At 28.2% G+C, this 27,302-nt stretch overlaps 2 protein-coding genes across 2 annotated transcripts; one reads left to right on the top strand and one right to left on the bottom strand.

Annotated features, from left to right (window-relative positions):
- Positions 1-5,047: 5,047 nt before the first annotated feature.
- Positions 5,048-16,019, bottom strand: LOC107448349 (uncharacterized). The gene is made up of 3 exons (XM_016063511.3): positions 15,793-16,019; positions 8,966-9,043; positions 5,048-7,003 (listed from the first exon to the last, which is right to left on the bottom strand). Exons 1-3 carry the CDS (start codon positions 15,833-15,835, stop codon positions 6,846-6,848), a joined length of 279 nt encoding a protein of 92 aa, XP_015918997.1. The 5' UTR covers positions 15,836-16,019; the 3' UTR covers positions 5,048-6,845.
- A 4,965-nt stretch (positions 16,020-20,984) lies between these two features.
- On the top strand, positions 20,985-26,095 carry LOC107448348 (POU domain, class 4, transcription factor 3-like). Its single transcript, XM_016063509.3, has 3 exons — positions 20,985-21,328; positions 23,059-23,459; positions 25,650-26,095. Exons 1-3 carry the CDS (start codon positions 21,218-21,220, stop codon positions 25,960-25,962), a joined length of 825 nt encoding a protein of 274 aa, XP_015918995.1. The 5' UTR covers positions 20,985-21,217; the 3' UTR covers positions 25,963-26,095.
- Positions 26,096-27,302: the final 1,207 nt, after the last annotated feature.

Raw genomic sequence — 27,302 nt, 5'->3', positions numbered from 1 at the left:
ATATTAATTATAATGAGGCAAGTTATATTTGAGCTGTAATTTAGCAGACGATATTTCAATCATGTGCTTTCCTTTCCTTTCCTCAATCAATTCCTTTATTCGAGATCGCAACGCTCGAGTACGCCGTCTAGCGGGAGCCTGTAAATATCAGACATTAATTTATCACGTTTTCATTTAGTTCCATCAAAGTCATTGACAGAATCAGACGCCATTTTTTAGCAGCAAATAAGAAACAAAATTTCCCTAAGGAAAAGGCCGAAGAACTTGAAAAAAATCTCCAGAATATTAGTAAATCTTTCAGTAACAGAACACGCCAAACATTTGAAGAAAAATTCCTCAATAATTTTTAATTTCTATTATCAACAAACTTGCAACTGATGACTTCCGATTTCGGATACTGTTACAGATGTGTGTATTAAGGTAAAATGCATTTCTTCTGTCTTCAATTCATTACGAATTAAAGTGAAGTCAACATTGCTTTCGTCATTCCAGTGAATAAATATGAATTCAGAACATACAGAATTGTAATAGTTATAGCATATTCTTCTTCGTTATAGAATAGTATATATTTCTGTATCCATATAATTCGGAAAACAACAATAAAAAATTATCCAAGTTACTTCAAATAGTGCCATTTGTGCTGATTCTTAATTAATTTTAATCGTTTTCCTGGTAAGTTTTTTTTAGTTTTGAAAGAATAAGTTCAACTAGAATTCAGCTATTCTGTTTTTAGCTACATATTCAAATTTATATCAATTATAAAATTTTGCTGTGTAGTATGTTATCTAAAAGTAATGAAGGGATAAACTATGTATCTATTATTTGAGAATAAAGTTTTCAAACAAGGAACTTATCATTTTGGAATTCTCCGGTAATTATAAATCAGGTAAGTGCAATGATTTTTACAATAAAAAATTTGCTTGTAAATATTTTTTTTTCATTTGATGATGGTTCTCTACAGAATGGTTTTTTACGTCTGATTAAGAACTATAAGAATAATAAAAAAAGAAACAATATGAAAGTTTTTATTTCAATGTTAAGAATTCTTAAAATCGTTTTTTTATCCTAAGAATTCTTTATTTTCCGTTTTTTAGTTTATAATTTTTTGTTAAAAATTGTTCTCAAAATACTTTTTTTGAAAAATTAAATGGTATAACATTATGTGTTTATGTATACTTCTTGTATATTCCAATGTTTGAAGTAATATGATTCAGAAAAGTATGGAATAAAAATTCGGTACTTACGTATTAACGCCACCGCCGCTGCAGATTTGGCAGTTTTTAGGTGCCGCCAATCTACACTTAAAATTTTTGCGACAATTCATAAAATAAAACACTTTATTTAAAATCAAAATAGTCAATCGGATTTCGGTGGAAAATGAGCTGATATAGAGTTTAGCATAGATTCAAAACAATCATATCGCCATATGAACTCTGATAAATAAGATTCCAAATGAAATAACATTTCCAAAACGTACGTTTACCAAGATAAAGTTTCATGTTGTGGGAATTGGTACATTTTCGTTTTTTCGGTAAAATACTTCCCTCCTGAAAAAATAAAATTGCATCTTGTTTTGTTTTTGGCAAATCCCAAAGACGAATTTTCGTAGCACTAAAAATGGCGACAAAAAAGAATTGTTTTTTTTGTTTTTGTTTCGTCAGCATTGTTTATTTTACGTTTCTTAGTTTCTAAATAATGATTTTTATTGAAACTTGAAATTTTTTGATAAAAATTGTTGTCAAAAAACTTTGTTTACAAAATTAAATTTCATAAAATTATGAGGCCTATGTATACTTTTTGTTCATTTTAATTTTTGAAGTAATATGATTCTTAAAACTATAGAATGTAAAGTTTAAATGGGCCTTTCATGTTATATCATTAAATTTAGTAATACTATTTCTCGGGCATTAGGTTTTAACTCTTATAAGAATATACATATTTTTTTCTGTTAATGTACAAATATTTTTCCGATGTGTTTTGGATATTCCTTCTTTAATAAAAAGAGATACCATTTTGTTTTCGGTTGTACAAGAAAGGATATTAAACATTTTTCTTTTTTAAATTTAATAAGCCACATTAAAGAAGGAACGTTGCAATGCTACACGCTACATTAACGACGTCTCCAGAGTAACTGAATGACGGTTCATATAGAAATCGCAGGTATGTGTCTCATACAACAACGCCCCCTATAGTTCGTTGCGATCGCGAATTTCAAACCATTTCATTTTTCAGCATTTTTGTTTTTTCCAAATTATTGAATTTTTTTACTATTTCCTTAATATTTCAAAATTTGAAAGGTAGTAATAAAATTAAAGAATGTGAGAAAATTTAGATTTTTGGAATGAACTTATAGCCTAGATTCAAGAAACACAAAATCGTCTGCTCGTATATAAAAATTATACACCTCTAGTAGAACAATTTATTTGTGTCAAACGGTTGTTTCTGAGTATTCTTGCCAATTTCTCGTTAATGCTAAACACGCGTAAGACACTGTTTCAAATAGCTTTTTTTTTTATTTTAACATATTAATTCAATTTAATCTCGAAATCCACACTTTTGAAGTGAAAAGAAGAGAGTTTTCACAAAAAGCAATGTGGATGTTCTTATCGCCACTGTTGCGTTAGCAAAATATATGTCTATACGGAGTAAAATTACTCTTGCCAATAAATGTTTAAATTTGTCATCAAGTTTTAACTTAATTTTCCTTAAAAACTATTCCTTAAAACTTTAAAAAGTTTTTGAAAAGCTCACTTTGCTTCATTTTATTAACACTGAATAGATAAACATTTTCGAAGCAAAATATACAATTTTCTACCTCAAATTAACACGCATTTTATTAAGATTTAAAAATTAAATGTTTTGAAGAATTGCTTGCTTAAAAATAATTTATATATTTCCTCTCAATTTTTATTTTATTTAATTTTATTTATTTATTTATTTATTTATTTCAATGTAAAAATGAAATACTACAACTCATTATTTGAAAATTTGTATGAAAATTTATGTTATTAAATCCATGTTCGAGAGATATTTATCATATGTCTCGCATTACCCAACTTTACAGAAAAAATATTGATGATGATGCACATTGCATGCAACTTCATTGGACAGAAAAATCACGTGATATGATCTTTAGGACTAAAGTTCCATAATAAATAGTTTTGGCTGTCACCAGCATAAAATTAATAAAAATTATATCAGTACTTATAAAGCATCCCTTTTTAAAATTATTTCATGTTATTATTACTTTTCAAATTTTGACTATTATTCAGAATAAGCGCTTAAAAATAAAAGTCTTGTTCATTTATCACATTATAAAAAAATTACACAGTATTATGCCACTATGGAACATTTTGAATTTAATATATTTCGTCACCATTTCACTATTTTCAAACGTTAATTAACCTAATTTCCTTTTTAAAAGTTATATTGGTATTTAATTTTAAACTGTTTAATTATCTCTTTATCAATAATATCTATGTTCTATTCCTTTTTAATATTCTATGTTATTATTACGTTTCCAATTTTGATCATTATTCAAAATTAAAGGTTAAAAGTTTATTCATTTATCATATTCTAAAGTAATCGCATAGAAAATTGTTATTATATAACATTTTACAGTAAATAAATTTTGTCAACTTTTCACTATTCTTAAAAGTTAATTCAGCTAATTTACTTCTTTAATAAATTATATTTACTTTTAAAACAAATTGTGTTTGAAATTATTTAACCAACGTAAGCATGCTGAAATAATGAATGCAAAATTACTATTTAAGAAAAAAGTTTAAATTTTAAGTCGTTAATTTTAATTTTATCAGTTTTAGTTTTAATGCAAAGAAGCAAAAATAACGAAACATTCATTGGGGTTAAGCGAAGTGAGCAAAGTATAGAGCCCTCTTGTAAAATATATAAGATTTGTTTCTATATAAGATTTGTCTAGATATAGGATTTGTCTATTCAGATACATTAAACCTAAGACATCGAAGGTCTTTAATGCAAATGTTTCTTTGTTTTTAAATTTTTCTAAGCAATAGTACATATCATCTCTATTTTCGTTCAGAGATGGAGCCACAAAAAAAGTTTAACGGTATGTGCTAAAAATATTCATTCCTACAATTTAGAAAAGTTAAAGTTAAAATTTTGTTAAAGAATGATGAATTATAAAAGAAAATAATATGACAAAAAAAAAAATTTAATACAATTTCAAGATTTTTAAAATATTGTACATTTTTCGCAGCATTTATTTTCTTCATTTTTTAAATTAATTTAATATAAAACGAATTTTTTATTTTAAATTAATGAATCAACTTTTCGAGTACATATTTCATATTTTATTGCGAATTAATTTAGTAAGAAGGTATGAAAATGAGTGCGATTCTATTTTTATGTATCATCATGTTTATATATGTACCATAGTTATATATGTACCAACGTTATATATGTATCATCGTAACAACATTGCCATCTTTTTTTAACATACATAATGCTTGTTAAAAAATTTAACATTTTCATATTTTTTTGTGAAAAATTTCTGGAAAATATTCACATTTCTATGCATTAACATAGTATTACATTTTTTATATTTATTTATTTTTCTTGGGTCAGTAAAGTCACTGTCATCCTTTAACCTTACCTGGAATTTTCAATATTAAACTTAAAAATGCGTAAGAGTACATGTCGTTTTGGCGAAAATTCGGAAAAGCAGTCGCTTACCACATGGTCTCTATAACCAATAAATACCGTTTATATTATTACTATTTCGTAATGAACTTCCATGCACACCAAAAATACCACGACGTCTTTTGAAAGTTTTTTGTTTAATTTAAATTAAATAATAATAAAATTATATAATAATAAAATTCTAATAAATTATAATTTTAATATACAAAATTATATAATAAATTATAATTTTTTTCTTTTCTTGACTACTACAAAAAAAACTTTTTTTTTTCGTAATTTTCTTACAAAAATTAAATATTGAAATTAAAAAAATTAAGCGAAAATTCGAACAAAGTGAATCAATAAGAAAGAAGAAAAAACAATCGTATAGAAAAAGAAACGCTTATTTTATTTATTAAAAGTTCAAACGAACACAAAATTAAACATTAAAAGCAAAACACAAAAGAAAAATAGTTAAAAACTAACACAAACATGATTCTATAATTATACCTAAATATTCACAAAAGAAACAAACATACTCACTCAAAATACAAAGTTAGAGAATAAAATTCTACATCTAGAAAATGATACAAAATTTAGCATAGAATTTAATAATAGTAAAAAAAGAAATAATTAATTGTGAAGTTGATGAAAACTTTAAATTTCAAGCACTCATTTTAGATTTTGTCATTAAAATGATTCCGAAAAAAAACATTTATTTTAAAAATAATTATCCTTAAAAACAAGTATCAAATAATCATTTGTATAAGTAAAATAAATACACAAATAATATTTTTTAAACAATATTTTAAAACATCAAAAAGCAAACTTATTTTTAAGAACTTTCACGAAAATAAACGAACTTACAACAGTATAATGGATTAGAATTACAAATGTATCAAAAATACAGAAAATTCCACTTAAAAAAGAGGTAAAAGCTGGTTGAAACATTTTCAAGATAGATAAAATTATTAAAAAAAAGTATACTTAATGCTTCTTGTATGCTTCTAAATGTACAGGTTGAACAGAATAATCGAGTAATGTTAATTTATTGGACAAAAGTAATTGGCAAAATTTACAATTTCATTAGCCATCAGAATCTAAGGAATCTCTAAAGAGCAAAGCTGCACTGAAAACATAGAAACCTGTTTGATTGCTGGAGGAAGCACAGAAGAGTTGATAATCAAATGTTAGAAACACCTTAAAATTTCTCCAGCACTCAAACCAATTTCATGCTTGCAGTCCCACCTTCCTTAGCAGTGACTCTCTAGATTTCGAGGGCGCTTTTGTTTCTTTTTACATCTAAACATTTCTTTTCCTCCCTTTGCATGCTCAAAATTTCACCTTCATTTTTGACAAGTGTTCTAAACATATAAAGGATATTCGTTTCGAAACATTCATATAGTAATTATACATCCAAGAAATGTTTTTTTTTTAATTTATGCTTATAAAATATGCATGGTACTGTACTAGAAATTTCTAGTTGAATGAAATGGAAATATGAATCGTAAATAAGGTGTCTTCTAATCACCGCCCTTCATATATATTTTATGGTTCTTGTCAAAACGTTAGATGGGTTGTAAAAAATAATTTAAACAAAAATAATAAAAAAACTGATTAAACTCTGACTGATCATTGTCAAAGTCACAAATACTTGATTTATCGAAATTTTAAAATGTAAAAAAGAAAAGAAGTATAAAGTCTTATTAAATTCTCATTAATATTTGCAAAGTCAAATGCGTCTTTAAGAAATAGGTAGAAAAAAAACTTATTATTTAACAAAATTTAAGAAAGGGAATAAATAAAAACTTTATTTAACTCTGATTAATATTGTCAAACATATTTAATCCAAATTCAAGACAATTTTTTTTAATAAACAAAAACTAATGATTGCCAAGGTCAAAAATACTTATCACGATTAATCAAAGGTAAAAATCCTCTTTAAACTATGATTAATAGCTATAAAATCAAAGGGTAATTATTGTATTATAAATAAATTTAAAACCATTATTAAATATGTCAATAGTAAGATTATTTTTAAAAATATATTTTAAGGGCGGTGTTTAGATATCTTCAACCATACCTATCAATCTTTCAAGCTAATAACAAAAATATATTTGTGAATACAACACATCTCCAATTCTCTCCAATGAATTAAGTCCACGTATGTTGGTATGTTGTCCAACTTAAACTCGTCTTGTTCTTTCGAATGAGCTGTTGTAACTGTCTGCTTGTCTCTGCTGTCTGTACACGTACATACAAAAGAAAAATGTGACGACCAATCCACCAACTGCTGCAACACATGCAATAGCCACACCAGCAATTGCCACTGGAGTCAAATCCCCTGCAATAATGACAATAACAATCTAATATTCGTTTAGTTGCAAAATTACACATTTCAGGTATCGCTAGTGGCAAAACAGCTGAAGATTTAGAAGATTCTGCATCAGAACATGTGCTGAAATAATCACCAAGTTATGGCAACTTCCAGGCACTAGTGGCCCACGAGAAACTTAAAAAAATTACAGAAGGAGGCTAACACAAAAAGTCAAATTCGTAGCCATCCTCGGCAAATCTCTCTCTCTCTCTCATTTTCTTTTTGCTTTTTATTTATTTTAATTTTTACAAGTTTACAATCCCTTTGCGGTCTTGGCGATTGAAGTTGGCGCGAACAGGTACAAAAATCTTCCCATTTAGATAATCCATTAAAGAAAAACAGAACGAGATCGAAATGTAGTGCTGCCGTTTTCGTTCTGCTTCGGAAATTAAGAATTTATTCTCACTAAGTTTCAAAATTTGCTATGAAAAACGTTTACCAGATGGCGTTCTAATGGAGAAACTTATAAAGCAATGTTTTTAAAATAACAACAATTTAAATTAACCTCATAATGCTGTCTGAGGTTAAAAATATAAGACCTTTGTGTGAATATTTACCTAATCTTATGTATGTAGCAGAAAACATTATTTTATAGCTTTTTCCAATCAGCAGAGCCATCTGTAGACGGAATTTGTAAATAGTTTTCAAAATTAGGAGTGCAATAAACTCGTTTCCAATTTAGCATAAAAAATACATTGGAAACATATTTTTCACTTGCACTGAAGATAAAGTCAAGATAGGAAATATTTAAGTCTATCCCTTTTTTACAACTCCAGCATAAACCTTAGAAAGACCATGTTTTCATCACATACCAATAAGGATTAAAATGTTATGCTTTTTTACAAAAAGCACAATCATTATATATTTCTATAACATTCTGTTCCGTTACAAAACTAATAATAATTACTTGTAAACAAACAAAATAATAATAAAAAAAGTAACAAACACTTATTAAAAATTAACTCTTCTGGAAAAGTTTATTTGGGTATAAAAATTTTAAAATTCTGAGTCGGACAAATCAAAACAGATTTTAAAATTAACTATTTGTATGAACAATTTTTAAATTGCAAATTTTGTAACTGTTTCTCGGTAGAAAGGGCAAGAGTCTGGGGGAAAAAATATGTTGTGAAGAAAAAGTACCTATTTGTTTCCGAATTCATATTTGAAAATAACGGATGGACTAAATTAGAATACACCTGTACCGCTCAAACCATTAACGATTGGAAGTGACAACAAGAAAAATCCAGTAATTGTATTAGAGGTTATTTAAATTTATCAATCTTTATCTTGCTGACTGTGTACTGAAATATGAATAGGTTTTAAAGCTGTTTCTAAATAAGGGACAGATTGTACTGTAAAGAGTATCTTAAAACCAAAAGTGGTGGTAACTGCTTCACACCAAAAGCGGTACAGTGAAACACCAGAGATAATTCTTGGTATAATAATAAGACATTTCTTGGTGTACTGAAACACCGTGTTCCTTTACTTGTAACAATTTGTTCCTATCCTACTGACAGGAATGTTCCCTTACTACTGACAGGAATGTTCCCTTACTACTGACAGGAATGTTCCCTTACTACTGACAGAAATGTTCTTTTACTTGAAATGTAAAAAAGTTACCACCATTTTTGTGTTCAGTAACATTAAATCTGTTACTGAAGTTATGAATAGGCTTTAAAGAATATTTCTAAATTAAAAGGGTTGTAACGCAATTCAGTCTCATTTTTAAACAAAGCAGTTTTTATATATTTGAATCACAGCATTCGTAAGATGTTGATAATGAATGGTCTAAGTTTAATAACGCTTTTGTTTTTCTCAATTGAAAAGGTAATTTGAAACTTTTATGGAACTTTTACATGCAGCGATCCCAAAACTATACATTACGTGTGGTGATTACAAAACACCCTTTATTTCATTTTACTACGTTACCTTCTCGTTCTCCTCCACTTCTTTTGGCATAGTTGAATGAGCCTCTTTGTTGCGCCAACACACTCTCTAAGCAGCCAACTGAAATAATTAATTTTTCATGTTAGTAATTTTTTTCTCAAATTTATTAGAAAAAAATTTTAAAAATTAGTTTTTATATTATCATAAAATATAATTTTTTTTCTTTCAGGAAATATAACTTTATATTAATCGTTAATATGGACATTGAGATTTTAATGATAATAATTTAGCACAAATAACTATTATAGAATCTCATTGTTATTTCAATGCTAGATCAAAGAATAGCTATATAGCATAATAATTGTAGGTATAACATAGATAACATTATCTTAATAATCGGTACGCATAAACTAATAATATAGGTTTATATTTAGAATAGTTATTTAGTATAATTATTAAAAAATACGTAAGTAATACACATAAATTTACACATTGGTAATTACTACGTATAAATTAATAACATAAATTCACATTAGTAATTGCTTAGTATAATGTATAAATACATAATAAAACATACATAAATTTAAATATTAGTATTCACTATGTATTAATTAATAGCAAATTTATATTAAGCATAGTTACTTAGTACAATGGCTATAAATTGCGTAAGTAACAGACATATATTTACATATTGGTAATCAGTATATATAAATTAAAAACATGAATTTACATTAAAAGAAATTAATTAGTATAATATCTTAATACATATAAAACATACATAAATGTGAATATTAGTATTTGAAATCATATGTATTAATTAATGTCAAATTTACATTAAACATAGTTACTTAGTATAGTGGCAGAAAAATACATTTGTAATGTATATAACATTTGCAATCAGTGCATATAAATTAATACTTTTGATTTATAACAAGAGTAGTTGCGTATTAAAATGGCTGAAAGAAATATGTATAACATGCATGCATTACACATTGATAATCTCTATTCAATAAATGATTAAGCAGATTTGCATTAAAAGACGTTACTTACAATAACAGAAAAAAAAAACATTTTTAACATACTCATTGTTAATAATTAGACGTCATAAATAATGCTAAGGAAAAGAGTGGATTTATCTAACTATATATAGTAATGCCTACTTGGTACACACTCATTAATTTGCATATTGCTCACGTTAAACAAGTTAAACAAAAAATAAGATCTTCTAAATATTTTTAAATGATGTTATTTAATTATTTTCTACATCTTAACTTAGCAACAAATATGTTGACTGAACCAATCATCAATCAATTAAAAAACTATAATGCAAAGGGATCAAACTGTTTAAAATATTATTACAACTACGGATATTAACGTAATGTTATTTATTTATAATATAAGAGAAAAAAAAGTTGTGAATTTTGACGAAACAGAAGCCGTTAATGTGATAATTCTTGAGAAATAGAATAATAAAATACTTTTTTAAAATTTGATTTCTCAGGAATTATTCGACCGATTTTTCTAAAATTGTATCTCTAATTTTGTAAATAAGATCTTCTAAATATTTTTAAATGGTGTTATTTAATTATTTTTTATATCTAAACTTAGCAACAAGTAAGTTGACAGAACCAATCATCAATCAATTAAAAAACTATAATGCAAGGGGGTCAAACTGTTTAAAATATTATTACGACTAAGGATATTAACGTAATGCTAATTATTCATAATATAAGAGAAAAAAAAGTTGTGAATTTTGACGAAACAGAAGCCGTTAATGTGATAATTCTTGAGAAATAGAATAATAAAATACTTTTTTAAAATTTGATTTCTCAGGAATTATTCGACCGATTTTTCTAAAATTGTATCTCTAATTTTGTAAATAAGATCTTCTAAATATTTTTAAATGGTGTTATTTAATTATTTTTTATATCTAAACTTAGCAACAAGTAAGTTGACAGAACCAATCATCAATCAATTAAAAAACTATAATGCAAGGGGGTCAAACTGTTTAAAATATTATTACGACTAAGGATATTAACGTAATGCTAATTATTCATAATATAAGAGAAAAAAAAGTTGTGAATTTTGACGAAACAGAAGCCGTTAATGTGATAATTCTTGAGAAATAGAATAATAAAATACTTTTTTAAAATTTGATTTCTCAGGAATTATTCGACCGATTTTTCTAAAATTGTATCTCTAATTTTGTAAATAAGATCTTCTAAATATTTTTAAATGATGTTATTTAATTATTTTCTACATCTAAACTTAGCAACAAGTAAGTTGACAGAACCAATCATCAATCAATTAAAAAACTATAATGCAAGGGGGTCAAACTGTTTAAAATATTATTACGACTAAGGATATTAACGTAATGCTAATTATTCATAATATAAGAGAAAAAAAAGTTGTGAATTTTGACGAAACAGAAGCCGTTAATGTGATAATTCTTGAGAAATAGAATAATAAAATACTTTTTTAAAATTTGATTTCTCAGGAATTATTCGACCGATTTTTCTAAAATTGTATCTCTAATTTTGTAAATAAGATCTTCTAAATATTTTTAAATGATGTTATTTAATTATTTTCTACATCTAAACTTAGCAACAAGTAAGTTGACAGAACCAATCATCAATCAATTAAAAAACTATAATGCAAGGGGGTCAAACTGTTTAAAATATTATTACGACTAAGGATATTAACGTAATGCTAATTATTCATAATATAAGAGAAAAAAAAGTTGTGAATTTTGACGAAACAGAAGCCGTTAATGTGATAATTCTTGAGAAATAGAATAATAAAATACTTTTTTAAAATTTGATTTCTCAGGAATTATTCGACCGATTTTTCTAAAATTGTATCTCTAATTTTGTAAATAAGATCTTCTAAATATTTTTAAATGGTGTTATTTAATTATTTTTTATATCTAAACTTAGCAACAAGTAAGTTGACAGAACCAATCATCAATCAATTAAAAAACTATAATGCAAGGGGGTCAAACTGTTTAAAATATTATTACGACTAAGGATATTAACGTAATGCTAATTATTCATAATATAAGAGAAAAAAAAGTTGTGAATTTTGACGAAACAGAAGCCGTTAATGTGATAATTCTTGAGAAATAGAATAATAAAATACTTTTTTAAAATTTGATTTCTCAGGAATTATTCGACCGATTTTTCTAAAATTGTATCTCTAATTTTGTAAATAAGATCTTCTAAATATTTTTAAATGATGTTATTTAATTATTTTCTACATCTAAACTTAGCAACAAGTAAGTTGACAGAACCAATCATCAATCAATTAAAAAACTATAATGCAAGGGGGTCAAACTGTTTAAAATATTATTACGACTAAGGATATTAACGTAATGCTAATTATTCATAATATAAGAGAAAAAAAAGTTGTGAATTTTGACGAAACAGAAGCCGTTAATGTGATAATTCTTGAGAAATAGAATAATAAAATACTTTTTTAAAATTTGATTTCTCAGGAATTATTCGACCGATTTTTCTAAAATTGTATCTCTAATTTTGTAAATAAGATCTTCTAAATATTTTTAAATGATGTTATTTAATTATTTTCTACATCTAAACTTAGCAACAAGTAAGTTGACAGAACCAATCATCAATCAATTAAAAAACAATAATGCAAGGGGGTCAAACTGTTTAAAATATTATTACAACTAAGGATATTAACGTAATGCTAATTATTTATAATATAAGAGAAAAAAAAGTTGTGAATTTTGACGATACAGAAGCAGTTAATGTGATAGCCCTTGAGAAATCGAGTAATAAAATACTTTTTCAAAGTTCGATTTCTCAGGAATTACTCGACCGATTTCCCTAAAATTGTATCTCTTATTATGTAAAATTATATTCTTTAAAATGATTTCAAAAATTGCGTACGTCACAATTTAAAATTTTTTCGACTACTATTAAATAAAATAATTAAAAAAAATATTTACTAAAAGCTAATATTTCGTGAAATTATTTTTAAATGAACGAATTTGATATTTGTGTGTAGAAATTTTTCAATTCCCTTAAATTCTCTAAATGTACGCGGAAATCAAAATTAAAATTAAGGAGTTCAAACTTTGGACCGCTCTCTTGGCCAAACTATTGGGACTATATTTCTCAGATTACGATTACTCCCAATATTTTGAGGGGCAGAAACCCGAATCCATCGGGGAAAAAAGGTTCGCTTATTCAGTGAAAGTGTGATTTTGTTTTTTATTTCGTAGCTTAAAATATCATTTGCACTAATTAATTAGCATGTTTGAGGTTACCCGCTCTAACCATTGAGATTGAGTCCTAGAACGTGACGATCTGATCATTAGATTAAAAGTTATACATGGTGGTTGGTTTTTTATCTTGCGCACTGTAATTTATCTAGGTAAACAGAGGAAAGCTCTTGATTCCGCACTTTATTGGATCACCCTAGTTAATCTGCAGATTTATTCCTCATATTAACGACTTTCAAGCCTAAGCAGCGGCAGATATAATAAGAATCAATCATATGAATTCTTAATATATAATAAACTCCATTCCTGATATATATATAGTTTAGGTGAAATTTAGGAAATGGGGTAAATGATGCAACAAACCATAAAAAGGTAACAAAATGTTTGCAATTTTTTTCATAGAAAACCACCGTTATAAAGCTACGCGTTTAATACAATTCTAACTTCGACTTCAAAAAAAAAGAGGTCAGTTTTGAAAAAGTTGCCAAGGATCCCTTTTTGAAAATGACTTAAAAGATTCTCTGAGAAAATCTTTTGAACTAGTGTAAATCCACCTTTATGTGTTAAAAAGAAAAAAAATTGCCTACTTCTTTGAAAATTGGATAGCAACAATAGCAGAGATTAATGTGAAACGTATGGTTATCCTTTTAAACTTTGTAATTCTAAGCGAAGAAAAATTGAAACAAGAATATAATCGTAAAGAAACCAAGGGGAAAAAAACTTGTGTAAAAACATGTATTTAAAGTAAATTTTAAAAAAAAATTGAGATACTTATGGACCCTGTGCTGGCGATTGATTTCCGAGCTGCCGCCGATACGAACATTGGATTGGTCCCTATTATTCGAAGACTGCCGAATTTTAATACCGCAATATTTGCTGTAAAAAATATCGATACTTAACAATATTTTTCCTATTTAGCTAATTTTGATTATTTTTATATTGATCAGGACAGTCTTGGCATAGGCTTCTGAAGCTTGGCAATGACAAAACTGGAGGGAAATTGTATCGCAATATTTGAGAGAAAGATTTTGCGGAGTATACTTGGCGGTGTGAATGTGTGAAAACGATAACTGGAGAAGGAGATTTAACTTTGAACTGTGCAAGATTTATAAGCAACCCTATATTATTAAGCACATGAAAACAAATAGAATAAATTGGATGGCCCACGTGATTCGAATGAGTAATGACAACACAATATAAAAGATATTGCTTTTTAGACCTAGTGGAGAAAGATAGCAGGGAAGGCCGTAGTTGAGATGGGCTGATTCGGCGGAGTCAGATTTTCTTGCAATTAATGAAAAAATCAAAGATAAATCGGAAGCAGTTATGGAGAAATCTTCAGAGGAAGGCATTGGCCCACATTGAGCTGTCTGGCCAACTATGATGATGATGAATATATTAGTTATTCAAATAAAATGTGTCAACGCTCTCAATAATACGGTGTTCAATAATATTTATGATGAATAATATTCACAATATTATTTTTTGATATGTTTTGTTATCAATAATGACATTGTTGTATTTGATACACCTATGTGTATTAACGGTAGACAATGACCTGCGTAAACCATAATCCAATGTAAAGGTCAACTTTGTTTCATAGTTCCTAAAGTACCAGAAGTTACAAAAATAAAAATGACCAAAAAAATAAATAAATAAATAAAAATAAAATTTTAATTACCCAAAATTATTTTTTTAAATGATGTTTTTCATTTTTCTAAAATCTAAACATTTAACAAAACCAACGACTTGAGTTTGATTCAAAGCAGATTATGACACTTGATATGAGTGTAATTTGATGTTACATTATTAAAAGCAAAAGTGTTAAAATCGATATTAATGAAATATATAAGCTTTAATAATAAGAATTTTTACATTAAGGTTTCTTAATTGAAAAAAAAAACTCAGGAAAAAATTTTGTACTTTTTTTCAACGTAACAAAATTTAAAAATTCTACTGATAGTAGTTTTTTAAACCACGTTGATCTAGTAAAGTTTAAAAATTGAATTAATATCTCTGCCAAACTAATTGTAACTGAATTTGAAGAAAATGAATTCAAATAGAATTTTAAAAAATTGTTGATGAATCAGAAGAAAACAAATCCGAACAGAATTTTCATAATGCAATTGAAGCAAAATAAAAAAATAATAATAAAAGGATTTAAAAACTCTAACGGAATCAAAAGAGAAAATTCACATAAAATTTAAAAATTTTAATAAAAAAATTATTTAAAAAATTCAAATAGCGTAACTGAATCAGAATAAAAAAAATTAAATAGAATTTTAATGATTTATCTGAATAGGATAAAAATTATTAATGGAATTTTAAAAATTGGAATTTTCGGAACCTGCCATCTAAGATTCTACAACACCGAAATCTACTTCATGGTTATTTCAAGCTTTTTTTTTTTAATTTTTAAGGAAAAAAAAATTCCAGAAATCTAACAGTTTTAATTTCCATCTTAAGTTTAATTTTCCACAACATATTTAAAAACAAATTAGAATAAATTCAATATTTAATTTTTCTAAAAAATCGCCAAGAGGTTTCGTCATCCGGCTCTTTTGCAACATTCTAGGTATTTTTAAGGTGTGGACTTTGGATTAACAACATAAACTTATGAACTTACCTATAACCAACACAAACATAGACTTCCAACAAGCCATCTTCATATTTCCTAGCAAATCCTTAGAAATATTCAGAAGTTATGCACAATTTAATAAATTCGTAAAAAAAAAATATTCGAATATAATCGAAACAACGATTTCCTGTAACGTTAGGTCAGCATTCGCAATTGTAGAATCTTATCATTTAAGGGTCTCTTACGCTGATAATCACCCAGGTAACATAAAAAGAATTCTGGGAGGTACATAATATCATTCTTACTTTCCGCAAGATTAGATATGAACTGGCACCGTTTAAACTTCAGGTAGTTTTTTGTGAAAAAGGAAGAATACGAACGTAAAACTGAGAGACTAAGAATGACTAACAGGAATAAGTTGAAAATGAAGGATTTAACAGTTTAAAGATAACAAAACAGGTAAACAAAACAACACAGAAGTATGAAACATATTTGTGGTGAAAAATATCTTTTAAAGTCTTCTTTGCAGTTATCTAAAACGTATATGAAGAGAAATTCGATTTAAAAATCGTTTGAGTTTACTGTGTTTGATCTAACGTTCTTCTTAAAAGAATTAAAATATTGTTCGTTTTTTTTCTAAATTCTGAATTATTTTTTAAGTGTTCGTAAAGACGCGAATTGAAATCGTGTAAATGAGTTAAAAGAATAAATCTTTCCAGGGTTTAATGATTGAGAACATAACTTTTGCATTATATTCGATTAGTATTCTTTATTTAGACACCTCTTCCAAACGATAAAAAAAATAAAGGTGATTCGTCACTCCTGCTCTTAAGTGGTGATCAGTAAGGGTCACTTTGGGGCACGTAACACTCCAAAAGGGCATTTGTTTCATTTACGGGGATTGTTCTATTTTCAGATTTTCTTTCTCTTTTTTTAATAGATTCTGCTAAAAACCTATCATTCAAATACAAACGTTTTTTTTTTTTTTTCATAAAAAAAAAATAATGATGTATTTGTTTTGTTAAACTTAATGTACTTAAACGTAATTAAACGCATTTGTGTTGTTAATCTTAAGAATACTAGTGAATTTTTGAGGATGCATTTCTCCCCTAATAATATAATAAGAGAAAAATTAGCACGTTAATCTTAGGAAATTAATTAGGATATTAATCTTAAAAAATTAAGAAAAAAATAAATAAGATTAAAAATAAAATAAAGTTAAAAATAAAATAAATTTAAAAATAAAATTAATTTAAAAACAAAATAAATTAAAAATTTTAAAAATCACCTTTTCCACAGGTCTGTACGAAAAGTGATGTATAAAACATTGCGTGTGACTTATAAAAATCGAGTATAAAAATTATCTTGTCTAATTTTTCAGGTATTATGCTCATTTTCTATAAAATTGATCTTTAAATGTGTTGCTAGAAATTTTCATAAAATTTTTAAAAAGAACAAATGTAAAGACGGTGATATATTTAATGAAATTATTGTTATTCGAATTAAATCAAAAGCCCGTTACCAACCTAATAAATAAAATATACAAACTTAATTTGTGAACGCATAAACCAGTAAAATATTTCATTTTAAAAATATATAATTAGAGAAAGGGATTTTTTTTTATCGTTTTATCTTTAAATATCTTAATAGATTTTACGTCCTGCAGTTAAATTCCCAATCCTAGAACTTTATTTAGTCTAGTAACTTCTCTTCGGTGTTTATACATAATATGAAAACGAGACAAAATAAAGGTTTTCTTTGAAAGGAAAACCAAAAAGCGATCTGCTATAAACGTTAAAAATGGTAATTAGGGTAACATAGTTCGTTATTTGCGAATTTAATTATTTTATATTAATTTTAAAAGCCGGGTGAGAGATACTCAAACGATTTTTTATAAATGCTTGTCCTTTTCATAATTAATTCAAGGTATTGTTATTACAGAAATTATTTATTTTAAAAAAAAATTCGCCATTTCTTTTTCATTGGCATTTGACTTTTATTAATTTCACTAAGACAATCGAAATATTAAATGGATAATGAGTAATTTAGAAGATTTAAGTAAAATTAAAAATTTGAAACTAGTACTGGTTTTTAAAAAAAGGAACTCCTAACTCTCGGAACACCTTCCACGGAGCGGAACCGCTGTTTCAGGGAATAGAACGCACCTGTCACAATGAAGGGAACTTGTTTTGATTCCCAACAAGGTCCGATTTTTGCATCAGGCTAGCACCGACCACAGCATGACGCAAGATATCCTCAGTGAAAGACATATCATAGATTAGAATCCCCTTTCTGTCTGACTGCCCGTGAGAGATTTTCGTGGTTTTCCTCTCCAAGTAATGCAAATGCTGGTTTGTACTATTAAAAAAAGCCCATCATGAAAGTTAGTTTGTTCTCATGCTTGATTTTGGGGATTCCGTGTCTTCTGGGCTAGGTTCAAAATGACAAGATTACGAAGTAGGACACTGATAGTCGTAAAAGTGCGTCGGCTGTTAATTCCGATTATAAAATGAAATTTTTACACTGCACTCTGCTAATCATCAATAAACAAAAACGATTGCGTATTAATCCTGAGGATTTTTGAACAAAGTGATGCGCTTTAATTTTTTATGTAATTTTGAATAAACGTACATAAAAATAAAATTGTTTAATTTATGCGGATTTTTTTGTCTACATTTGTATTTCATAATATACCACAATTCTTTCATAATTTTGAATTACTAAATGAATCAATGAATTCTGAATGCCTCTCAAACTAAAAGAAAATTCAGTTTTAAATTTTTTAAAGCATTTATCAAAACAGTGAATATAGGAGGAAGGCTAAAGATAGTTAGGTAGAAAAGTAGTTTCACTGATTTCATTTGATTGGCTGTTTTTTGTCATCGAAAAGAACACTTAAGGATTTTACGTACGAGAGTCGAAATTGACAGTTCAAAATTAGTCGGTTCTTCTCTTTTTACGCTTTCACCTAACTTAACAGTTAGAAGAGAGTGAAAAAAATGGAGGCGAGACGTGAGGAAAGTTGTGTGTGTAAGTCTTAATGAGTGTGAAATCATCTCAACAAGGGATCGCCATTAACAGCTCTTTTCTCCTCTTTATCGTCTGCTATCCCAGGTGACCCGCACAACAGAAGGGTTGCCGAAACATTTTTGGCGAACCACGTGCTGTTTTCGAAATACGGATTTTCATTTAAAGTGTATATTTTAAATGCAGTTAAAAACCGTAATAACGACAATGGGCAATAGCAGACCTAATTGCATTAACAAATGCACATATTTAATGTTATAATAATGATTTAAGTGTGCAAAAAAGATGAAAATTACGCATCTACCTCTTTTTTTATTTTGCATTTAAATACATGTTTACATTAGGCTGCTTTTACCTACGATTTCAGACTGAACTGTGAGCTTTTGTAAGATGAAAAATAAATAATTGCAATAGCTCTTGACGTCATTGATAAGACTGGATATTGATATCAATAGTAAGCTGTCAAGAAGGATTGATATCAATAGCCCAATTTTGGGTTTACAAATACTAATGTTTAACTCCGTAGCTTTGTAATTTTGAACCAAATCCAGAAGACAAGGAAACTCCTGGATCAGAGCCCCCAGAGGTATTGATTTGTTAAAGGAACATGGAGGACTTTGCGACTCGACCGATTTAACGTGCATCAATCATCATTATGCTTTTCATATGCACAGCAGAATTTATTTTGTAAGGAGAACGATAACTTGGCCGGTGGTTGATCACGCTTAGCTTTAAATACATAAAGAAAAACTATATTTATTTATTTATTTCATTTTCTATGTTCACAATAGAAATAAATAAAAATGTCTTATAAGTTACCTTTTTTGGTTTAATATTGCTCACTCAAAAAGCAGAAAAATGTATTGCTCTCAAAAAAAGTTTTGTCGTATCAAGAGGTTATCTTCCGCTAGTGTTAGTATATGCTTTACAGCTTTGTGCAGGATTGCGTATTGAAATTAATAACGATTCATTTATCATTTGATAATTGAAGTCATTATTAAAATTTTTTTTTACCTTCGCACGATGAACGGGTTATCACTTGCTAAATAAGTAAAAAGTGTGTGCAATAATTACACGTTAAAAAATAGGAATTTCTTTTTTTTAACCTTTCTAATCCTTCCATGGCACACATACAATAAAAGAAACACAATAAAAGATATTTAAAGACAAAGATAAATGAGGTTATAATAAATATGGCTTCAAACGTTTTTACTAAATTATTAAATTATAACAATTTTATGCTGACGAAAACAAGATTTAACTTCGTTGAATTATGATAATTTATGTCTGCAGGATTTTACTTTGACTACAAGCATACAATCATAGTACCAGTTCTACTATCAATTTATGGCGAACTTTGTAACATTGGAAAAAAAACATGTTTCAGCATGTTGATATAGTTGATAAAAATAAATTAAATTCAAACTCGTTGAATTTAATTCATTTTGGCTCGTTTCAGACAAAATTCAAATATTTTATTATAAGTAGAAAATACGTGTCAGCTTTATTCATCTAAGCAATAAGAAAAGTGTAAAAAAAAATTATTGATTTGTTTTCACCTCGTAATTTGAAATTAGAAGAACGAAATTACTTTAGAATTATTGAAAAGTACTTTCAAGAACAACTATTTATTTTTATTGGTTCGTTTATTATGTTTAAAAAATAGATTTCGAGTCTGTGATCTCTAAATGAACCGTGCTAAGTAAACTAATTCGCACCTTCTTACCAAACTCACAAAAAATTTTAACTTTAAAAAACAAAATCTTTTCCGATTTCCTGCAAATTTCATTCTGTTATATTAAAACGTTATTTATTCCGTAATTTTTAAATTTTACACTAGACATCTTGTATTTGATATATAAATTTCAGAACTAATATAATTTACAAAATTTTTTTAATCAAATGCTTATAAGATTATTATTTGATATGCAGAATTTTGATTTGAAACAAGAATTTTAAAGTTAAACTTTAAAAATCTCTACTTTATATCTCTTTCAAAATTTTTTTATTCAATAAATCGTTCTGAAATGCTTATTTTCTTAAACTTGTACAGATGAAAATGTATAGTTAAAACTTTCTATTTGAAAACTTTTTAAATTTATTAGTCAAAACTTGCTTTTTTACTTAACGTTTTTTATTTCTAAGATTAAGATTCATCTGTTTCTAAATTTTTTATACAATGCACTATTCACGAAAAATGAGATCGCAAACACTCCCTATCAGAATATATAAAAACGCCACTAGATCCCCAAGAAATTGTCGCCAACAGCAGCGATAAAAGAACAATTTTAACCATTTGTCCATACTATATGTGACGTCAGAAAAAAGGGAAAAAAATCAGTATCACCCCCCGATCAAAACATCTGATCCACCTTATCCCAGATGAAGAGTGAAGATGGACTCCAAAAGAAAAGCAGGAGTTTTCTGCTGAAATTTTGTAAAAAGGATGGCTCATTTGCACGACAAGGATCTTACCCCGACAACACATTGTTTTTCAGATAGAACACCTTATTACAGACCACAACAACCAATCAAAAGGCACATCATATCAAATCATGTAAGTAATTTAAGTTATCATAATCATCATTATTATCACTATAATGTTTTTACTATCACTATAATTATTATTATTATCAATGAAAAAAAAAATTTTTTGCAAATTATAAATAGAAGTATAATTGTATCATGCTTTTATAGTTGTTCATTTTATTACATCATAATTATTATTAAGTTTTTTTTATTGGCATGAATGGTCAGTTAACAATAAAATTTTAACTTTTTAATCAAAAATATAATAATTTCTTTGCTTTTCACGCTTATGTAGGGTATTCAATAATTACCTCCTTAATGTATGTATTTAGAATTTTTGTCAAAGATTCATAAGAAGATACAGTTAGAAAAATATTTTACAGAGTACAAAAAAAAAAAAAAAAAATTTTGACTAACTTTTGATTTAATGATTGAATCTTCGCGTTTAAAGGACTTAATCTTAATAGTTCGAGGGAGCTGACCTTAAATATTGTAATTAATTGATGCAGACAATATTTCAAATTTCGAAATCAGGCACAAAAACGTACTTTCTCTAAATAAACATACCGTTTTGTCGACGCTTTCGGATTTCTGACCCCAATTTCGAAAATTTAGTTTTGATAGTTTGGTCAGGAGAACGATCCTAAATTCGGACCCCTTAATGTTAATTTTACTTTTTGGCCACCTCACCATATTTCGAGAACTTCTTAAGAGAATTTTAAAAAACTTTGCACAGAATTATAAAATTCGTTTATCCAACTATAATTCAATGCAAAAAAATATAATAACTTTTAGTGAATATTTATCATTTTTCATTATGTTATTTGATAATAGTAGAAAAAGTTTTGAATTGTAAAATATACAATATTTTAAACCATTTCGAAAAATGTAATTTTACTTGGTGAAATGCTAAATTTGAGCGAAATCGTTTGAATTGAATACTTCCTGAGAAATCAAAGTTTGAATAAGTCTTACATTTAAAATTCGATTTCTCGAATTAAAATTCGATTTTTTTTCAACAATCGTCACCTACTTATTTAGATCCTCCTCACTACTCATTTAGATATTGTCAGTCCATTCTACCTCACTAGGAATTTGAGTGATTGCAATTTGTTTTCCTCGCCGAAATGTTTTCTTGATAGTCGATGAAAATTTTACAGGAATCACAGTCGGAAAATTTGCTCAACTCCGACTTCTGTTAGTTCAAAGTTAGGTTCTGTAAATTAAAAGAGAAAATGAAAAAGATTTTGATCTCATTAAAATTTTTTAGATAAATATTTATAATTATGTTGGCAAAAATATCACGCTAAAGCATATCGTGAGACATATTTTTTTCTATCAGAAATGTCATTACCATATCATTGCCATAATTTTACCAGAATTTTTTCATTCTTGTAATAAGCAATTTTTGGTTTCTTTTACAAAACAGAAAGTATAGTTCCTGCCTAATTAAATGTATGCTTTCATGATATAGAAAATGCTCCAATAACAACGATTTCTAAATATCCTGTTATTCAGAAAGAAACCAAGCATTTAACTATTTCTAAGTCTGCACAAATTTTACTTTTGATAGCTTTTGCAGTTTTAAAAGATAAAACATTTCCTATAAATTTCAGAGGAAGAAATGTTATTATTATAAAAAATAAAATAAGAAACACTGAGGGTGTATATCAGCTTGTGTGATTAATTATGTGTTCAAAACAAACTATAAACATTCATAAATAAACATATATTTATAATTCCATTTTTCTTTTTAAGAACGCCATGTTCCCACCGCTGAATGAAAATCTGATCCACCGGCACATGAACTCGATGGGCAAGCACATATGTGATAGCGGTGACCACTTAAAACACGACATGATTTATGGTGTTCATCCAAACGTTCATCACCCTCAAGCATCCCACATGGACACCCTAGAAATGATGGAACCTTTATGCTCTCCTTCCCTTCCCCCTGTAGCACACGATTCTCAAGGAACGTTCTATTCCTCTCCATCCTCTTGCCGTCCTCCCCTGATCAAAGAAGATCTGGAAGCATTTGCAGAGAGATTCAAGCAGAGGCGGATCAAGATGGGGGTGACGCAGGCGGATGTTGGTAGAGCCCTTGTCAACCTCAAGTTACCCGGTGTGGGTACACTTTCGCAAAGTACGATTTGCAGGTAAGTTGTACCTTACTAAAGATACTCATACTTTTTTAAAGTGGTTAATCTATGCAGGATGTACAGAGTGGACTGACTAATTTCGAAATTGGAAAACTCGGGAATGAAGGACATGAACAAAAGAGGAATAAAACAAATGGCATGTTGATTCAACTATGAAAATTTTGTACAGAAAGTTTGGAATTTAGTAACATAAGTCGCCAACAGATGACGCTACAAGACATCGATGACCATCAGTTTTAGCGTTGAAATATGAAAAGGGGTTGTCATGCCAGATTAGGAAGTTCAAACCATGTATTCAATTGAACAGCGTGCGTTTATGACACTAGAATATGAAAGGTTCGATTATAGCCTTGCGGCATTTGTATTCTTTTCAAGAGCTCTGTACTTTTGTAACTTAATTCCAAAATGTCTGTAAAAGTGTTGTTCAACAACATACATTTTGTTTCATTTATCTGTCGCCATTTTTTTTTCTTCTTTGAAACCAGTCAGTCCTCTCTTGAACACCCTGTATTTGATTTGTTGATAGTAGTTTGTATTCGTTATAAACGCATTGAAACACTATAATTTGAAATTTTCCCACAATGATTGAAATTATTTAATGTGAAAATTGATTTTTTTTGCTCTTAAAATTATGATGCAGACAAGAATTTTCCTAACTATTTTTTTTTATTTGGACCCCTTAATATTAATTTTACTTTTTGCATATTTTGCAGTAGTTCAAGAACTTTTAAAGTAAATTACAGAATATTCTGCACACAATTATAAAATTCGTTAAACCAAAGATAGTTCTATGTAGAGAAAAAAAATTAATACTCATTTATTATTTTTTTACATTTTATTTAATAATCATCAAAATAATTTGAGATGTACAAATTTTTACCTCATTTTATAAAATGTAATTTTATATGACAAAGTACAAAATTTGAACGAAATTGGTAGAATAGTTCTTTCGAAACCAAATTTTAGATATCTGACTTTTTTTTTTAAATTTGATTTTTGAGGAGGTCTCTCAGAAATTTGATTTTAAAAAAAAAACTGGAAGAAAACAAATGTTAACACATCTAGACATAGCGATAAAAAATAATTCATTTACAATTTTTTTTCTTACCTTTGATTAAATAGTAAATTAAAGTAAGGCAAAAATGTTCGAATTTCTTACCTAAATGCCAAAGTGATGTTTTGTTTAAAAAAAATCTCATAAACTTGACATAACATACTAAATTGAAAAGAATTAATCTAGAGCAAAATGAAAAGCGCATGGTTATTCTCTGTTGTCATTCCTCTCTCTGTTTTTGTCTTGCATTAACTCTTTGAGAATATTGGCGTGAAGTCCTGAACTTTTTACAATAAAGAAAGTTAATCTAAGAATATATAGTTAAAAAATAAAAAACTATAAATGTATTTTTCTAACAAGCAATACTTTAAAAAAGGAAAATAATAAATAACTTATTGAAAATTAAATCTGGATCTCGTTCGGCACCCCCTTAACTTGGCGTACTGTACGAACGTCCATCCTGCACGCCCCTTACGCTGTTCTTGAGGAGGATATGGTACATTTTGCGCATAGATGTTCACAAACCATGTTCACCAACATAATATCGATAATTATACATGTAACGATAATTATAGAGTGCGATATAATTGTGACTGTTGATAAATTTTATTTGAGTAAAAAACAATTGATTAAAATAGAAAGAATTTAAATTACTAAAATTGGAAAAACATCGTGATATATTTTTAAATACCGAAATTTTGGTCAGTATATGGTGACATAAAACGTTTGCTAATTAGTTATAGTGACCAATTCTCGTGCTGGTGACAATTCGGAAAAGCAGTTGCCGACACATGGTCCCTACAAGAGATTAAGGACCATACATTACGATAAAACAGCAATTTTAGAAACGATTTGAAAGCAAATTTTACACAATAATAATTCAAAACATAAAATTAAGAAAATTTAAATATTAAAAGGACTTTTTCAAATGCGCAGGATCATTTCATCGAGTTCGCAATAGGAGAAGCTCCACTAACAACGTCCGATGATATTCCCGGTTATGGGTTACTGTGCAAATCTCAATCCCTGTGATGTACCCTGCCAAATTTATAACCGTTGTTCTAAAACATCTTACATATTTTTAAAATCCTTTCAATATGCTCCAATGAAATTCTTTCTTTACGTGTCTCCAGGTTCGAATCCTTGACCCTCTCCAGAAACAATATGGTTGCGTTGAAACCGGTGCTACAATCGTGGCTAGAAGCTGCAGAGATGCACAATGGGAAGAGGGTGCTCCCAGACAAAAAGAGGAAGAGGACATCGATCGCAGCCATTGAGAAGCGATCCCTAGAGGCCTATTTCGCTCTTCAGCAAAGACCGAGCAGCGATAAGATTGCCTCCATTGCTCAGAAACTCGATCTCAAGAAGAGCGTGGTCAGAGTGTGGTTTTGCAATCAGAGACAGAAACAGAAGAGGATGAAGTACTCAACCTGTCACAATTCATGAACATTTTTGAGTGAAATTTTTAAGTCTATATCTTTTCATTTTTTTACGAGAATTATTATTCATTTTCCTTGAAATGCATTCTTGTACATATTGTATTATGATCACTGATTAAAGTTTTCTTTTCTTTGATTCACCAACAGTTCTGTTACTGAACATTTCTATTTTAATAGAAAAACAGTTATAAAGTAAATTATTTGACTTCCTTTTAGTGGAACCCAGACTCGACTAGTCAAAAACGCCAACTACACCCTCATTCATGATTCTAGAGATTGATTATGCAACTATCTAGAAATTGGTAATTCAACCATCTAGAAATTAATTATTCAACAATCTAGAAAAAATTATCCTAACTGCATTTTCTTCAAATACGCAGCCGACTATTTTTGTCAAACATAGTACAATTAAATTTTTCGTAATGGTGCGAGATTTTTCAGCTCTACCAATCCTGCAACTTAACGGAAATAATGTTCCTGTTGCGTTTTCATTTTAAGTTTTTGTAAATCAAAGACAAGTTCAACTCTCACATGTCATGTGTTTTTATTACGAGTCCTTTTTGGGTTCCATGGAACGCCAGCTGAGATCTACTCATATAAACATCCTTAATTTTATGTTTTATGAAGGTTTTTGTACAAAATGGCCATTCAAATACCTCTGAAAATTTGCTGCTTTAACATTATTTACTGATGAATGCAAACAAATTAGTGCACTGAAAAAAATAAGCATGGTCAAAATTAACAGAATAAGGTAAAATTTGGATAATTTTTTTGATGGAACTCACCCAAATTTGCATTACATGGAGAGGAACGAAAACCTCACATGTTCAGCCTGACGGCAAGGGGACATTAACCTACGACCCATCTACCGATGATGATATTTTACTTCAACACTGCGTTCGGTGCGAGCCGAGTGCGGAATTCGCATCTACCAGCTATCGCTAGGAATCGTACTGAGTTAACCTCACACCTCATTAGAAGGCAAAGGCTCTATTGAGCCATCACGGGTCAAGGCTACAATTTTTATTTTATTTTATAGTCGTCGCTGAACAGCTGACCCAATTTTATGGGTTTACGACTACTAATGTTCAACTCCATAGCCTTGTAATTTTGAACCCAATCCAGAAGGCAAGGAAACTCCTGGATCAGTACCCCCAGAGGTTTGTTTTGTTATGGGAACATGGAGGACTTTGTGACTCGACTTATTTAACGTGCATGAGTCTTCGGCCGACAAGGATTGAACCCACGCCCTCTTGGACATGGGCCCAGTGCCCTACCAAACAGGCTATCCTGGCCCCAAACAATCTTTCAAGGCTACAGTTTGTAAGTATTCTTTGAAACTCTCTT

The sequence above is a fragment of the Parasteatoda tepidariorum genome, chromosome 4 (genome assembly GCF_982258835.1).
Source record: "Parasteatoda tepidariorum strain Cologne lab strain chromosome 4, Ptep-v5.0, whole genome shotgun sequence".
Taxonomy (NCBI): Eukaryota; Metazoa; Arthropoda; class Arachnida; order Araneae; family Theridiidae; genus Parasteatoda; species Parasteatoda tepidariorum.
The sequence above is the reverse complement of the archived record's forward strand: the minus strand, read 5'-3'. Positions and strand labels throughout refer to the sequence as shown.

Bases quoted from the DNA above. Each gene is read 5' to 3' on its own strand.
- LOC107448349 (XM_016063511.3), bottom strand. From the start codon at position 15,835: ATGAAGATGGCTTGTTGGAAGTCTATGTTTGTGTTGGTTATAG. The intron at 9,044-15,792 runs GTAAGTTCATAA...TAATTATTTCAG, and splicing joins TATGTTTGTGTTGGTTATAG to TTGGCTGCTTAGAGAGTGTG. The intron at 7,004-8,965 runs GTAACGTAGTAA...TCATTATTGCAG, and splicing joins AAGTGGAGGAGAACGAGAAG to GGGATTTGACTCCAGTGGCA.
- LOC107448348 (XM_016063509.3), top strand. From the start codon at position 21,218: ATGGCTCATTTGCACGACAAGGATCTTACCCCGACAACACATTGTTTT. The intron at 21,329-23,058 runs GTAAGTAATTTA...TTTCTTTTTAAG, and splicing joins GGCACATCATATCAAATCAT to AACGCCATGTTCCCACCGCT. The intron at 23,460-25,649 runs GTAAGTTGTACC...ACGTGTCTCCAG, and splicing joins TCGCAAAGTACGATTTGCAG to GTTCGAATCCTTGACCCTCT.